The 18,369-nt window shown below is 40.3% G+C and overlaps 1 protein-coding gene across 1 annotated transcript in view; it reads left to right on the forward strand.

Annotated features, from left to right (window-relative positions):
* Nucleotides 1-18,369, forward strand: part of LOC126355411 (uncharacterized) — a 2,054,872-nt gene that overhangs the window by 1,730,843 nt on the left and 305,660 nt on the right. Inside the window, exon 5 of the mRNA XM_050005714.1 lies at nucleotides 5,986-6,023. Within this exon, the coding sequence (XP_049861671.1) occupies nucleotides 5,986-6,023 (38 nt within the window). The remainder of the gene's footprint in view (nucleotides 1-5,985; nucleotides 6,024-18,369) is intronic.

Raw genomic sequence — 18,369 nt, forward strand, 5'->3', positions numbered from 1 at the left:
GTCCCAGGAAGGGGAAACTTTATTGACACATTCCTGGGGTCAGATACATCACATGATCACACTGACAGAACCACAGGCACATAGACACAGGCAACAGAGCATGCACAATGTCGGCACTAGTACAGTGTATATCCACCTCTCGCAGCAATGCAGGCTGCTATTCTCCCATGGAGACGATCGTAGACATGGTGGATGTAGTCCTGTGGAACGGCTTGCCATGCCATTTCCACCTGGCGCCTCAGTTGGACCAGCGTTCGTGCTGGACGTGCAGACCGCGTGAGACGACGCTTCATCCAGTCCCAAACATGCTCAATGGGGGACAGATCCGGAGACCTTGCTGGCCAGGGTAGTTGACTTACACCTTCTAGTGCACGTTGAGTGGCACGGGATACATGCGGACGTGCATTGTCCTGTTGGAACAGCAAGTTCCCTTGCCGGTCTAGGAATGGTAGAACGATGGGTTCGATGACGGTTTGGATGTACCGTGCACTATTCAGTGTCCCCTCGACGATCAGCAGAGGTGTACGGCCAGTGTAGGAGATCGCTCCCCACACCATGATGGCGGGTGTTTGCCCTGTGTGCCTCGGTCGTATGCAGTCCTCCCGCATGCCCACTATACGCCCTTACTCTCAAAGTCCGTCAACTGCACATACGGTTCACGTCCACGCTGTCGCGGCATGCTACCAGTGATAAAGACTGCGATGGAGCTCCGTATGCCACGGCAAACTGGCTGACACTGACGGCCGCGGTGCACAAATGCTGCGCAGCTAGCGCCATTCGACGGCCAACACCGCGGTTCCTGGTGTGTCCGCTGTGCCGTACATGTGATCATTGCTTGTACAGCCCTCTCGCAGTGTCCGGAGCAAGTATGGTGGGTCTGACACTCTGGTGTCAATGTGTTCTTTTTTCCATTTCCAGGAGTGTATTTCTGTATTCCTGATTTTTCCGGAACATGTTTGTACTTCCTCCTTTCATCAATCAACTGAGTTATTTCTTCTTTAACCCATGGTTTCTTCATAGCTACTTCTTTGTACCTATGTTTTCCTTCCCAACTTCTGTGATGGCCCTTTTTACAGATGTCCATTCCTCTTCCACTGTGCTGCCTACTGCGCTATTCCTTATTGCTGTACCTATAGCGTTAGACAACTTCAGACGTATCTCGTCATTCCTTACAACTTCCGTATCCCACTTTTTTGCGTATTGATTCTTCCTGACTAATGTCTTGAACTTCAGCCTACTCTTCATCACTACTATATTGTGATCTGAGTCTATATCTGCTCCTGGGTACGCCTTACTATCCAGTATGTGATTTCGGAATCTCTGTCTGACCATGATGTAATCTAATTGAAATCTTCCTGTATCTCCCGGCCTTTTCCAAGTATACCTCCTCCTCTTGTGATTCTTGAACAGGGTATTCGCTATTACTAGCTGAAACTTGTTACAGAACTCAATTAGTCTTTCTCCTCTTTCATTCCTTGTCCCAAGCCCATATTCTCCTGTAACCTTTTCTTCTACTCCTTCCCCTACAACTGCATTACAGTCGCCCATGACTATTAGATTTTCGTCCCACTTTAAATACTGCATTACCCTTTCAATATCTTCATATACTTCTCTCTCTGTTCATCTTCAGCTTGCGACGTCGGCATGTATACCTGAACTATCGTTGTCGGTGTTGGTCTGCTGTCGGTTCTGATTAGAACAACCCGGTCACTGAACTGTTCACAGTAACACACCCTCTGCCCTACCTTCATATTCATAACGAGTCCCACACCTGTTATACCATTGTCTGCTGCTGTTGATGTTACCCGATACTCATCTGACCAGAAATCCTTGTCTTCCACTTCACTTCACTGACCACTACTATATCTATATTGAGCCTTTGCATTTCCCTTTTCTGTTTTTCTAGTTACCCTACCACGTTCAAGCTTCTGACATTCCACGCCCCGACTCGTAGAACGTTACCCTTTCGTTGATTATTCAATCATTTTCTCATGATAACATCCCCCTTGGCAGTCCCCTCCCGGAGATCCGAATTGGGGGACTATTCCGGAATCTTTGGCCAATGGAGAGATCATTATGATACTTCTTCAATTACAGGCCACATGTCCTGTGGATACACGTTACGTGTCTTTAATGCAGTGGTTTCCATTGCCTTCTGCATCCTCATGTCGTTGATCATTGCTGATTCTTCCGCCTTTAGGGGCAATTTTCCACCCCTCGGACAAGAGAGTGCCCTGAACCTCTATCCGCTCCTCCACCCTCTCTGACAAGGCCCTTGGCAGAATGAGGCTGACTTCTTATGCCGGAAGTCTTCGGCCACCAATGCTGATTATTTATCAAAATTTAGGCAGTGGCGGGTATCGAACCCGGGACGAAAGACATTTTGATTATGAATCAAAGACGCTACCCCTAGACCATGGGTCTGGAACCATAAGATCTATCAAAATGAATGAAATAATTAAAGCGTACTCATAGGTTGCCTGTGGAAAGACATACAAAGCGTGGTATGAACTGTAGACCACCAGCAGAAAGGGATCCCAGAAGGCCATGGAGGAAACGCGTAGAATCCCTTGCATTTCAGAAGAAGCTAAGGAAGATGCGCCAACCTTTGGTTTCGTTACAAGTTTATTTTGTGCTGATTTATTACCTGACTCTATGATACTATGTTCTATTGCTTTCTGTGTAGGATTATCACTTTTGTCGCTAGTAGGGTTTTGTCATTCCTTGGAAGCTTATTTTCCAATAACATCAATTCTTGCCATAATTTACTGGTTTTCTGCAATCTCCTGGGGCAGTAAGAAAAGATAGAGTTCAGGACTTCTTTGGAGTCGTAGTCACAGTAGGAAAATGGGTCCATATAGCGATACTACACTTGGTGATATAGCCCCTGGTGATAAATATAAGGCATAGATGTTCACTTTGAAGCTTCTGCTGACATTCCCCTTTTCATTGTAAAAGGCAATTTTGGTACCTTACTGATTGCTGGAGTAGACTGATCCTCAAACCAAGCATCCACTTTATCACTGAAATTATTATTAAATGGTTTTCCATGATGAAGACGCATGCTCAACACAGAGTTGTTAGCATATACTATGTCCAGCCAGGTCCCTGATTCAACAAGAACTACATTAATGTGAATAGAAAATGTTTCAGACATAGCTTTTCCAATCTACTTAAGCATAAAAAATCATTTGAAATGCAACTTCAGAAAAATGCAGTCGTTACTACGATTTTAAAATATCTGGTTTGTGTTATTATTTGCGCCGGATTTGTGTGATCTACGTTCAGTGATACGATAATTTTGTAGATCTGCCAAGAAATAATGTAGCAAGCTTACATTGCATACTGGAATTATTTGTGCTGTTGTTGTTGCTGTTTGGATGTCGGAACACACAAACGCTTACGCCACTCTCAGGAATTACTCGAGCCTCTGAGACGTCGGGACATGACGTTTTCGCTACTCTTACTGGTATGTGGAATGATATGCCTAACGGTGCTTTGCCAAGTGGCTGGAAAATAATACAAAAGAGCTCATATTTAACTAAAAAATATCCATATCGCAGAGGTCTCGTCATATGCATCTATTATTCAAGCACTAAAGTTTCCATATTCCCGTTAATAACAACACAAAGCTCTGCTGAATTTTTACAGTATATCATTCAACAAAGTTAAGCGCATGCGCAGATAGTACTTTTGGAATTCAACAAATTTATGAACGATAACATGGTGTCAAATGAAAGCTTCTGACCTTACAAACGTTTATAGTATTATTATATGTCACGTAAAGATCTCCTAATTATTATGATATTCATGTCATCACTTCCTTCATGTTATTGTCTTCTGACATAATTAATCCACAAACAGTCTTTTCGTGATTTATGACATTGATTTACGAGCGTATGCATCCTAAACCGCAAAAGAAATGTTTTGCGACAGGTAATGTGCCAACAGATTGCCATAACCGATTCTGAATATTTGTAGTACTAGGCAATCCGCACGTAATAAATTTTTACGTTAATATCTTTCATCGACAGATATTTCTTGTCATATTAAAATAAACATACCCACATGTCTCTATTAGGAAAGACGTCTTACGTATGTCAGTGTGATACCAGAAATCGGAACTAACACACTTACCAGTGAAATTAACATGTATGACAATGATTGAAATTGACAATTTTCAGTATTTTCAAGTATTTCTAATGACGTATCCACTAAAGGTAAAAATTTATGGGTAATGCTAACTCAGACACGTTTTACCACTGTTGCAATGTCAAAGGCATTCTTATTTCTAACTACTAACACGCCATGAGAATTGTTTACCATAGGGCATGTAAATGTCAACAGAAGACTTGTGGTGTGGAATGGGAACCGAGCGAAACACAATAGCAACACCATTTGTAGTTAAAATCTTTTAACAGAAATTATATTTAACCATTGGTAAGCTTAATTTGATATAGCATTTATTTATAACAATGAAACTCTAAGGAAATATTTTGTTCTCAAATCTCACACTGCCTGAACAGTCTCATTCATATTTAAAATAATAATCCCCTGATAATAATAAACTTAAGCTTTAACAAATCCCAACAAAATGGTATTTTAAGTAAGATGTTTGCTTTTAACATTTGCGAATTGTTAAGGCAATCAGTATCTTGAACTACTAGCAACTCCCTGAATTTGTCCCAAAACTTGAGGCTAACAAACAGCGACATTGAGAAAATGACTGATTAAATTTATAACATCAAGAATACTAACACAATCCGTTTGTCATTTCACTTCAGAAACAATCATTTCTCAAGACGTACACCTGGCAGAATCATAAAAACAACATTCAACGACTGACTAGTAACAATTTACAGAGACTAAAACTTGATGAATTTTGTGCACCCACACAGATTGTAAGAAAACACTGCTAGGCATGAATTTAAAGACAGTTTGATTGCCAAGTATCAAAAGTCCCTTTATCAAATTTTTATACGTAATAACTTTAACACAATGCCATATAACGTACAACTTACTCGTCATTTAAAGTGAATCCATACATTTGAGCATATGTCAAGCGTATGTAAACAGGTGTGCTATTGTGCACCGTGTTTACATGAAGCAACACGAAGCTGTGAGCAATATGTATATGGAAATAGCCTGTTGCGCAAAGTGCTTTATGTTTTTAAATATTTTAGCGATAACAACCTCTTGTTGTTGTTGTTGTGGTCTTCAGTCCTGAGACTGGTTTGATGCAGCTCTCCATGCTACTCTATCCTGTGGAAGCCTCTTCATCTCCCAGTACCTACCGCAACCTACATCCTTCTGAATCTGCTTTGTGTATTCATCTCTTGGTCTCCCTCTACGATTTTTACCCTCCACGCTGCTCTTATAACGTGCTACTTTTATCAACTTGACATCTGGTGGGTGAGGTCAGCGTAAAATTAAAATGTTTTACAAAAAGATTATGAGACCTGAAGATTACAGCACAGTGCTTTGAAACTGGTTGTCTTAGATCCTGGCTGTTGAATGGTTTTTAATAATTAAAGAATTTGCCCTTGAATTCTGTCAAAAAGAAAAAATTCATTAAACATATCGATGATCAAGTTGAAAAAAAATTGTATTTTTATCATATAATTATGTATAAATATGGTGCCTATTCCTTCCAATGAATTGTAGAGCAATTTATAAAACATAAATTAGTTTTTAAGCCCGTTGTCACTGTTGTCGTTTCCAGGACTCCATTAATTGAATGACATAATTAAATTTTGATAGAATTTCCCAATAACTACTTGTTTTACTTTTCCAACAAATTAACGGCCATCAATTTGCGAAACACTAGTTTCAAAAGTATTTAATTGAAGTGGAATGTCGGAAATAGTACTGCAGCGGTGCAAGTATGTACAGAGCAATGTGTGGTAATGAGCATTTAAAAAGTCCGTCTTACGTAACTCACTGTTTAAAACAAGTGTTTCTTTCATATTTCTCTTTTCTTTTCAGGGAAATGCAGACAGCTCCCATCGAGTTGTTCGTATAATGTAAGTAATTAACAATATTTTAGATATGTAAAGACAATTTGCATGTTAAATGAAAATTAAAATTACCATACGTTAGCGTTTATGGGCAATACTTAAATTACAAACGAAAAGTAACATACAGCGTAAAAGACATTTTCTCTTTGTGGAACTATGCAACTAATACATAATCAATTACTGAGTGACCCTTCACACGCTGTAGACTATATTAGCCTCTGTTTAATTATTTAACGAGGTCATCATGAGCTCCAGGAATCGTCACAAAAGACATGCCTATATAAACAAGAAATTAATTACATCTTTACCTTTGATTAGAAATTATAGCAAACCTATTATAATACATCAAGCCCTTGCATATGAGAGGCCATACGAGATTACACATTGATTTGACATGGAACTTCAATTTGTAACGACGACTCATTTAGTATCCCAGTTCTCCCAACGACAATTTTCTATGATTTCTTAAAATCAGTTAAGATGATTGTCGTGATAGTTGCTTCTACGTGGACGACTGGTTTCTTTTCTCTTCTTTTCTCAATTTCATCGAGTGTTCCATCTACAAAAAGGCAAGTGAAAGAGGAACGGGAAAACTGTAAATAATTACTAATACCAATTGCACGCTGAATTATGTCTAATTATAAAGCTCTTTTCAACTTGTCAGTAAGCTAATACAAACGATGTCTGTATACAGGGTGCCAAAAATGAATGACCATTCGAAGCAGTAAAGTTTAGTAAAAATGAGCTCCACAATGCATACCTTAAGAGCTTCGAGCATTTATTCGTCTCTGGTATTGTGAATCAAAACACATTTGCCACAAGCCCTTTGTTTTTCGTTTATTAAGTTGCGGCACCACTGTCCCAAACGAAAATAATATATCTAGCAAACATGGGCTTTGATGTGGATACCTTAAGAACTATGAGCACTTGTTCAATAGTAGATACGTGTTTCACAGTAGCAAAGATGAACAGGTGCTGGTTGCTTCTAAGGTATGTACCTTAGAGCCCAAATTTACCGGACATTTTTACTTCGAATGATCGTTACTATCATGTCAACCAATATTTACAGTTCCTTTTGGGACACTGTATAACGGTGACTAGAGTTAAAGGTATCAGACATAAAGAACCATTTTTGCATTTGACACATCAATCGGCAGACCTAGTCTTGTGTTTGACTTTAAGATAATTTTAACCTTTTACGTTGTAGGACGTCATACACTTGACTTCCCATAATGTATATTTCGCATTAAGTTATATAAGTTTTACCCGTTTCCGTATCTCAAAATATCTCTCAGCATTCCATGATCAATTGAAAATTACTTGGCATAATATTACAACCTGTTGAGCGATGTACTGAAAAAATCCCATTCCATTTCACTGTAACTGATACGTGATTTGTAGACGACGTAACTTGGAGCCACTGACACTTTCCCAAGCAATGTTTCTAAAATTAATGTATTAGATATTATTAAATGGCAGATTAAAAACCAGCAAGGAATCACTTTAATTCGTGGAAAACATTCTGGATATTCACTCATAAAGGATGAGTTAATGTATATAGCCCAAACTTATTTTAAATACGGAAAAATTATCATGTTCTTCCAGTTTTTCTAGTGTATAACCTATTTACGTACCCACATGTGTCTTCATTTGTATTTTAATAAAAGAAAACGAAGATTAAGAACTTAGTAAAGTTACGCTTTTGAAAGTGCTTTAATTCACATATCTGTCAACTTATCTCAGAGAAGAATTTTGTGACCGGAGGAAGAAGAAGTGGTAGGTATGTGTTCATAATGCACATCGTCTGTATTTTTATAGTATATCTTGTGTTTCTTTTTCGAACTGTATGTCGGAAAAGAACCTTCAAAACAAAACCCGTTTCGGAAATACATGAAATTTTTATTCCTTCCACGAGCCGTGGGAGATACACTTCCTGTTAAATATATTACCTTACATTACTTACGGAAACATGTGTTACCATTTCTGTACGCACCTGGCATCGAGTAGAAATCTGGTGCACCAACTGTAGTTTCTGTTTCTTCTGAAATATACTCTTCAGGACTGTGGGAAGTATATATCCCACCAAACAAAGGTGTTTTAATTGTTATTGGAAAGTAGAATTCCCACCAAAGTAGTTTCTGGAAGGGGATTGGGAATTATACTTACCACGAAGCTAAGTCCTCATTTGTGCTTCTTGGGAAAGATACTTCCCTCCATGTTAGTGGTATCTGAAAGCTTTTTGGGACATCGTCGTACCACTTTTGTCTATGTCTGACATCTTATGTAATACACTACATCACAAGTATAAAAACTACTACAGCAATAAATTTCTGTTTGTCATGGGATCACTACTGTTGTCGGAACACACTGCTTCGCTTCCTTACTGAACATTATTGTGACCTGTATCAGCTCGTACCTTTATTGCCTCACAGAGTATCAAGGATTCTTTTACATTGTCGTAAATAAACGTCAATATCGATAACAATTATTTTCTAAATAAAGTATAAGAAAATATAAAACAAAACGAGAAAAAACCTGTTCATTATTTTTTATAGCGCAATGGTAATATGTAACAGCTCACAAAAGGAAAGTGAGAAATCCATTTACCACCATAGTTTTAATTCCTCACAAAGGTGCTGTGGTGATTTATGTACCACCATAGTTTTTGGTCAGAAGCCACAAAACTAAAATTATCAAGAAATATATACAGCCAGTTCATCACAGAGTATCAAGGATTCTTTTACATTGTCGTAAATAAACGTCAATATCGATAACAATTATTTTCTAAATAAAGTATAAGAAAATATAAAACAAAACGAGAAAAAACCTGTTCATTATTTTTTATAGCGCAATGGTAATATGTAACAGCTCACAAAAGGAAAGTGAGAAATCCATTTACCACCATAGTTTTAATTCCTCACAAAGGTGCTGTGGTGATTTATGTACCACCATAGTTTTTGGTCAGAAGCCACAAAACTAAAATTATCAAGAAATATATACAGCCAGTTCATCACAATTCTAATAAGATAGCAAAATAATTGGCTTTCCTGAGTTTCTACAAAAAATGGGCCCACGAAAATGTTATCAGAAAGGTGACTAATAGCCTCACAACCTCATGTAGTAAGTAACAATAGTTTGCGATGTTGAATGACTATTTCATAACTCACCATTCTCTGTAAATTGTTTCTTATTGCGTCTCACTTACCAGGAGAAATGTAAAAATAGTGGGAGGTAAAACTTAATTTTATGCCTCAGTAGCAGTGCATGTCACCTAACGCGACTTTCAATCTGAAATCTGTGCAGTGTCATAATATCGGTCAGTAGTAGACCAGTACGGACAGTACCTCTTCTTCAGAGTTAAGGATTAATTAACGGCAAATCCTCTGCGTCATTAGATGATAATCACATCAGGGAAAAATGCGTATCATCAAAGACACAAATTTCCCAATTATTCCAAATGTCTGTGTGTTTCCACTAAAAGCATATTTTCTTAGTAGAATGTACATATAATACTGTTTGTGTATGGCATCTCCTTCATGAATGTTCAAATAGACGGAAAATAAATACGTTTCATATACTAGGTGCCACTGACAGTTCTGGATAATATTTATCTCCTTGGGTAACTTTTCAACTGCTGTTCGCAACAACTTTCCCACCTTTATTTGGTAACCGATGACCATCGCAGTGTGGTCCATTTAACCCCCACAAACCAACCAACCAACCAATCTTTATTTGCTACTCCGTTATTTGCACCAATGGAAATTTGTGTGGGATGGGAAAAAGGCGACCTTAATTAGATTGTGAGCAGTATACTGGTCTCTAGTAGTAGCTGGCCGCTGTTTCAGCTGAAAATATTGTACCGTGAACATCAAGTACATTCTTGCCACAATACCTTCTAGGTGTATCTCTAGGGACTATAACAATTCATGAAGTATTTTCTCATTTCTTATGGTACCGTAATACTTTGCTACAAAGCGATCTAGATGAGAGGGGCATTTAAGCCAAACTCTGTGCATGAGGCATTCTCAAAATACAGACGGGTTCGAAGCAACTGGAGTGTTTGTCTCACTTTAGAAAAGATAGTTGTCATGCGCAGTCTGATGTACGGCAAGAGGGATGTCGCCAGATCACAAACAGCTGGATGCACTAAATTGAAACACAAAAAAATGAAGCACATGAGAACAGACAGAAGTACCTGGATTCCACGCCAGCCAATATCACATCTCCAATTTTCAACCTTCACAAAGTCATGGAGTTGAGGTTGCAAATTTAGCGTCCCGAAGGAAAGGAAGAATGAGGTTAGTAATAGAACTGTGAAGCTACAGAAGTGAATGGATTCTTGTAGAAGATTGAGACAATGCAACAGTGACAGAATTATTCAGCCATTCAGTAAACAGTATCAGAGTCAGAGTAAACAGAACAGCCAGTGAGCTTAACTTCAGGATGCATGACTACCTACTGTCGACTGCCCTCGGTCTTGCAGTGGGATACTTACTTTCACTTCAATGTCGTTCATCACTTTGTGACTATTGTCGCCCCTTACTGGATGGACGAATCGCTGAATTGCAATACCTGTTTCATTAAGTATACCACAGAATTTTCGTTGTGTGACATCCTCAAAACATTATAATGACACGGCTTCTGCAAGTCAGTAGCACAGACACTGCAAGGAGCGCAAACACAAGAACAGTGCGTCTGCTGGTGAACCTCTAGTTGCCTGAATGATTAAGGTCGCCGATTAGCAAGTGCGGAACAAAGGCAGATATAAGCGAATATGCTACGAAAGATGTAAGCTACCAGTTGTTCACCCGGATCAAAACATCGTGTGAGCGGAGCACAAGCACCACATGGCTCCACACAAAACTGCGTCAGGTGGTGAGGTGACATCGAAAATCTCTCCCTATTTCCCGAATCACTGTTTCGCGTTCTTGCTCAGTCAAATAGGCGCTGAGGCTTGTACTTTTGTCGATAACATCATAATAAATGTAAACGTTTCAGGTAATTAACCCTTTAAATATTCTGTATAAATTTCCACGTATTTCTCAAATTTACTATGCTATATTGTCAGTCATCCACATTTTCAACATCCTTCTATAGGCTAACACCATTTCACAAATGCATAAATTCTCTTAAGTTCCTTTTTTTTCATGGCATATGACGCACTTGCAAACAGTTCTTTATTCCAAACGTACATATTAAGGAAAATTTCTTAAGGAAAGTAAGGCCAGTGTTCTCCACTACACTCATGCTCATAAAATAAGGATAATTGCAGAATGTGGTGCCACATATTTGGTACAAAACGCCACTGTTTACTGGGCATGCACCCCGACATCAGTATGGGATATGATCACCATGTACACGTAAACAGGCCGCACAACGGGTTTGTATACCCTGGATCAGGTGGTCGAGCAGCTGCTGGGGTATAACCTCCCATTCTTGCAGCAGTGCCTGTCGGAGCTCCTAAAGTGTCCTAGGGGTCTGAAGACGTGCAGCGATACGTCGACCGAGAGCATCCCAGTCGTGCTCGATGGGGTTTATGTCTGGAGAACACACAGGCCACTCCATTTGCCTGATATCTTCTGTTTCAAGGTACTCCTCCACGATGGCAGCTCGGTGGGGCCGTGCGTTATCATCCATCAGGAGGAAGGTGGGACCCACTGTAACCCTGAAAAGGCGGACAAACTGGTGCAAAATGGCGTTCTGACAGACCTGACCTGTTAGAGTTCCTCTGTCAAAGACATGCAGGGGTGTACGTGCACCAATCATAATTCTACCCCACTCCATCAAATCACGACCTCCATACAGGTCCCTTTCAAGAACATTAAAGGGTTAGTATCTGGTTCCTGGTTCACGCCAGATGAAACTCCGGAGAGAATCAGTGTTCCGGCTATACCTGGACTCGTCCCTGAACATAACCTGGGACCACTGTTCGAAAGACCATGAACTGTGTTCTCCACACCAGGCTTTAAGGGCTCTCCTGTGACCAGGGTTTAGTGGAATGCACCTTGTAGGTCTCCGGGCGAATAAACCATGTCTGTTCAGTCGTCTGTAGACTGTGTGTCTGGAGACAACTGTTCCAGTAGCTGTGGTAAGGTCCCTAGCAAGGCTACCTGCAGTTGTTCGTGGCCGCTGCGGGCACTGACGGTGAGTTATCGGTCTCCTTTAGGTGTTGTACACTGTGGACGCCCTGAACTGTAGCGTCTGGATACGTTTCCTGTCTGCTGGAATCGTTGCCATAATCTTGAGATCAGACTTTATGGCACAATGAGGGCCCACGCTGTGTTTGACCAACCTCCAGTCGCCCTAGTATTGTACTCCTCATACCGTCATAAACATGTATTCTTTGATCCATTTTCAACACACAGTCACCATTAGCACGTCTGAAAATGTCTGCAGACTTACTCGCTGCATCGTATTCTGACATGCACCAACACACCTCTGCAAATGTGGACTGCTGCCAGCGCCAGCATGTAATGACCGCATGTCAAATGCACAGCATGGTCATACCGCGAGGTGATTTAAACCCGCAAACCGCCAACCAGAGCGTTCTTTCATAATGTGTCAGCATTTTCCTTAATTTATTAGCATCAGTGTAGTATATTTCCTTTGGACAGTAATGGCGCTTCAAATTAGTTGCTTTTTTATGATCTCGTTGCGTCTTACGTCATTTTGGTTCCAACGTAACACAATTCCTTCACCTCATTTGCTTCATTGTCCCCTATTTTGACGTTAAGTTTATACTTAATCTCATTTCTGTTACTCCAAGTCACTGTTGTCTTTATTCGGCTTATTCCCAGTTCATTGAGTGTAATCATTAGACCGTTAATTCCGGTGAACAATTTCTGCGGTGCTTTCTCATTTTCACTGAAGATACCAATGTCATCATCGAATCTTATCATTGACGTCCATTAACATGGAATGTTAGTCCCACTCCTGGTGACTTAACAACAGGAAAGAAAGAGTATTCTGACTTGCATTATGTCTAATCTGAAAACTTTGGTCTTCGTCTTCCATTGCTGTTTTTTTTATTTTTCGGTGTTGTACATATTGTATATCAGTCACCTTTCTTTGAGGCGTACACCTAGTACCATGAGAATTCAAGTATCTAACACAATTTCAAGTTGTCAAACATTTTTTCTATATCCATAAATCTTATCAACGTGTCTCGTTTCCATTATCAAATTCAATCACAACTCCATCTGTGCTGCTTTCACCTTATGTAACGCCAAAATTATCTTTTCCATTCTATGTACACTATTCTCGTCAGCAAATAGGTGTTTTTAGACGTTAAGCTGATTCTGCAATTGTTATTGCACATTTACCACGGTTATCTTAGACACCTTCAGCCTCACAGTCTCTACCAACCAAAATGAATAGTAGTTTTCTGTCACTTACTGCAGTGATATATTTCAGTAATTTCAAAGACAGGTCACTTATTCCTTTGCAATAAGGCATCAGCGACATCCGTTTTACAGAAATTTTATAGAACTGTTTAATGTGATTCAGCCCTTCAGAAAAACTAATTCTACAAGATATTTCACTCATTTTAAGTTTTTCATAAAGTAGAATGATAGTCACCCGGTAATATAATTAATATGGTAGGAATCGACGAAACACACAAAAACGAAGAAACAGAAGGTGCGTACAGTCGGCGTCTTAGTTATTAGAAATGCCGAAGAAGAACAGACTGGAGGAGGATGAGGAAGACAATCTGCGGTGTTTTAAAGTCAAATAAGTTAAGGAAAACGGCAGAAAGTCTATATCTGAATCGCCGGACGGAGTACATGACTAATGTGGCACCATGCTCGTCTGTTAACGTATGGTAGACTCAAAACAGGACACTGATGTTGGTTACAAAGAGAAGTGTCATTGTTTTAACGGTAGAGACATAGCCACTTGTGATTAAAGTTGATTTATAATAAACAGAAAATCCTACATCGACAGATCTGTAATGGTTCTTACACTTTTGTTTGTTATTCGAGAGCACGTTCCACACTTTTTAACCGTTGTGAAATGTCATGTCAATGAAAATAAAAAGGCGCTGTGGAAATGATACGCTGCATCCACTTTATTTGACTGATTATAGCTTCCACGTTATAGTGAAATCACTGCTGACATTCTACTGCAATTTTCTGGTCCCGTCGTCTCTGTTACGATCCATATTTCAAATTATACCCTGAACGAACTCTGCGACAAATTATTTCTTCCGACTGAGAGAAGCGAGAGATGTTTAAAGTTCCACGTAACAAGGTTTCTTTCAGTTGACTGGTAAAGACTTCGGAATCCGAGTAAATGACCCTCCTATCTTGCCTGCGCAGCATCTTGTTGTTGAACTACGCGCCGGTCATAAAACGCCACGCACAAACAAGTTGGTGCCAGGCCGCAAGAAGCGGTCCAGGAGGCGGGCGGTGGAGCACGTGCTGCGCGCTGCGCCGGTTGCCGACCCTGCAGGGGCCGCTCAACCTGTGGCGCCCGGGCTATCTACTCCGTAGGACTCTGTTTCGTGTACTCACAGTTCTTTTGCAGGCGACAGGGTAGTTCAGGGCGTAGTACATAAGCCCTGGAATCTTAGGCGCAATTATTTTAAAGCAATCCCATCACAGTTCTCGGCAAGTTTGTCGATCGAGCCATTTTACGCTACAACTACCCCGATGATCATCAAAACTGCGTCTCCATTATGCTAGCATGCAACAAACATCAAATTGATAACAAACTGCACGCTTGCATACACAAGTAAATAGAATTTTATTGCAACCACACAAATGACGTAAAAGTAACGCTACAGTAGCTGATCTGTAAAACAAATCTGCACAAAAGAGCACAGTGGGCGCCTGAACTCGAAATTGGCAATTAATATCAGTAGCAAATAGCAATAACTCACATTCTGTTTGGGGTGTGTGCTGTGAGTTTTCATAACAGTACAGTTCGCAGCACCTGAACATTTGATCAGTTGACGAAACGCGTTGCACTGAAATGCTATCAAAACTCATCTGTATACCCAAAAGCACACCATAAATAGCCATTGAACACAGATCGTATCCGAAAAGATCGCGTTATCCGTCGTCGAAGAAGGAGAAACGTTTGCTAATTTCACCCAAATTAGTGTGTGACTAGGAAAAGATACTGTCCTGTATTTTAGCTGCGACTTCAGTCTACTGACTGATATTACACTCACATGAAGAGATGCGCATTACCGTCTGTCTGAAGCAGTTACCGCCGTTTCATAAAACTTTTTGTTCTTAGAAAAGAGATTTTATTACGTGCAGCAGCCCCACGGGGTAGCTGCGCTGTCTAGGGCACGGCTTCCCTCGTTAGAGGTTCGAGTCCTCCCTCGGTTATGGGTGTGTGTGTTTACCGTAGCGTAAGTTACTTTTCAGTTAGAGTAAGTAGTGTACAAGCCGACGAACCGATGACCTGAGCAGTTTGTTTCCGTAGGACCTTACCAACATAAATGTTGTGCAGCGTTTATACATATTTTGAACGCATTTAAGTACTATATCATTTATTAAGGCAATTTACAATCTTCCCGCTTCATGGAATATCTAGTACAGCACGTATTTCTTGGTTGCAAGGGAAAGCCCGCTGCGGTGGTCTCGCGATTCTAGGCGCGCAGTCCAGAACCGTGCGACTGCTAAGGTCGCAGGTTCGAATCCTGCCTCGGGCATGGATTTGTGTGATGTCCTTAGGTTAGTTAGATTTAAGTAGTTCTAAGTTCTAGGGGACTGATGACCACAGCAGTTGAGTCCCGTAGTGCTCAGAGCCATTTGAACCATTTTTTTGCAAGGGAAATAATTCCTTTATTGGCGCTTTTCGCCGTTCTAGGGCAGCTTTCCGAACGTTGTGGGGGAACGTTTCTAGGCGCTTCTGTCTGGAACCGCACTGCTGCTAGGGTCGCAGGTTCGAATTCTGCCTCGGAATTCCGCTTGCTGACATCTGAACTTCCATCAAATAAACAATCATTATTTAGTAGCGGTTCATGGCAGTAAAAGAAAAAAAGAAAAAAAATACTTCAATGAAATTATTGAAGCGAAGTTTCTGAGGAACTTCTGCGTATTATAAGTTCTTTTGATAGTATGAACTAAACTAAAACGTTCTAAAGCTAACCCTTTTGACTCAGTATCTAGGGTTATTCAGATTCAAAAATTCTGCTAGAGCTTCATGCATTACATTTACCATTATCATCAAACATCGGCCAGCTTAGTAATAGACATGCTAGCTCATATATTGATTTTGTTATACGATGGACACAAAGAATTGCAAATAAAGAAAATTCACCAGTCTAACTAGCCTTTCATTAATCCTGCATGGAAAAAAATGGCTATGAGAACTATGGAACTTAACCTCTGAGGTGATCAGTCCCCTAGATATTAGAACTACTTAAACCTAACCAACCTAAGGACATCACACACACCCATGCCCGAGGCAGGATTCGAACCTGCGACCGTAGCGGTCTCGCGGTTCTAGATTGTGGCGCCCAGAACCGCTCAGCCACTCCAGCCGGCTCCTGCACGAAAGATCTACTTCATGAAATGGTAACTGAGTTTTATCACAGTCGTGTTCGCCGTAAGCAGGCTGTTCCAAATATATTCTGATCTGAGGCGCGCACACCCCGGGCACACCACAAGCGATGGTTACACGTTAAGGGTGCAGCTGTCTACGCCTCTCCCTGCCATGTCAGGGGCTGCTCACTTCCGCTGACTGCTGCACTCTATAACCACCGCCTGAAGGGGTATTTCTTTCGCCACTCTATGTTGATAGCATTCGGTCTCCTATAACCTGCTCGAAAAGCACTCGAATGACAACAAGTCTCAAATGTCTTTCTCAATTATGATCTCACTCGAATAGCAATTTTTGCAATAATACAGAAACGTATTCTGAACATACTGAAGAAGCTGTTTTGATTTTTTTAAATAATTTGTTTAGATCGCTATTCTTGCAGTTACCGTTACAAAGATTATAATGTTAATGATATTGTTATGCAGTCCTTAACTGCACTAAAGGTAAGAGTGTGTGGCCCAGAGGACGGAAAGTAGGGAGGGAGAATCTTACTCTCTCACGGCGCTGCGGACTGTGTTCAACACTGGATTGTACGAATAAAGTGTAGAATGTTCTTTTATTCTTGTAACTTCAAAGAACGTTCGCAGCTTGAATAGTCACTTCTTTCACCACGACCCTGTGATCCCGCTTCCTTTGAGGTCTCAGCAGAGACATCATGTAACTGACACAAAATGATGTAAATTATTATATGTAGCCTGACGATGATTGGTTGATTGGTACTGATAGTGATGAAATTTTATTTCATGAGAGCACTTCACAAATTATGCACTCGAGGGCATGCTGAAAAGAAATGCATCCGAATTTTTCATGTGAAAACTTTCAAAACGTCTTTAAATAAAATAAGCTTTATCAACATTCGACGTCTTTATGCTTTATAGCTACATATTGATTTCTCACCATAGCTACCATGGACACCAAGAAATATCTCCCACCGTGAGATCAGTTTGTTAATAACGTCACTGTAGATTGTTTGTTGAGAGAGCCACCACCTTACCTCTGCTTGCACCGCTACACCTCTATCAAAGTGACGTCTTTGAAGGTGTTCTTAAGTTCTAGTAAGAGATAAAATTACTTGCGGCGGAGTAAGAACTGTATGGAGGGTGATCAACAACAGTGAACGTAAGGCTTCGGTTTGCCGCAGTTGTCGCAGCACTAGTGTGTGGCCTGGTATTGTGTTGACGAACTCTTCGATTTCTACACACGATTACATACATCATGATGTTTCTTATGTACCATCACCGCCATGTTACAGGCTACAATTTGGAGCTATCTAGTGGCAGAAGGCTCAAATATGTGGACGCGAAGAACAAAGATGTAGAGTGTTAACAGCGATTATTTTATTAAAATATATTTAAAGTATTTTAAGTGAAAATTCGGAGGTATTACTTTTCAGCACTCTCTCGTACGATTCTGTACATTTATTTGCCTATCTCTACAGGATTCTCTCTAGTTAGAACCATATGAGACTTACTTGCTATAAGCTTTTATTTGAGGCATCTGCTGAGCAGCCCATTTCACACAGAAGAATCGTGAAAACATACCGTCTTTTGACCTTTGGACAAACTCACGTGTGAACGACGTAGTAATAAGCATCCCTGGTGTGGAGAAACATCTCAAAGATTTGAAAGCAAATAATTCACAAGGTCTAGATGGAATTCTAATTCGGTTTCACAGAGATTACTCTACGGCAATGGCCCCTTACCTAGCCTGCATTTAATATGAATCTCTCGCCCAGCACAAAGGTCCAAGTGACTAGGAAAAATCACAATGGACTTCAGTATATAATATGAGTAAA

The sequence above is a fragment of the Schistocerca gregaria genome, chromosome 3 (genome assembly GCF_023897955.1).
Source record: "Schistocerca gregaria isolate iqSchGreg1 chromosome 3, iqSchGreg1.2, whole genome shotgun sequence".
Taxonomy (NCBI): Eukaryota; Metazoa; Arthropoda; class Insecta; order Orthoptera; family Acrididae; genus Schistocerca; species Schistocerca gregaria.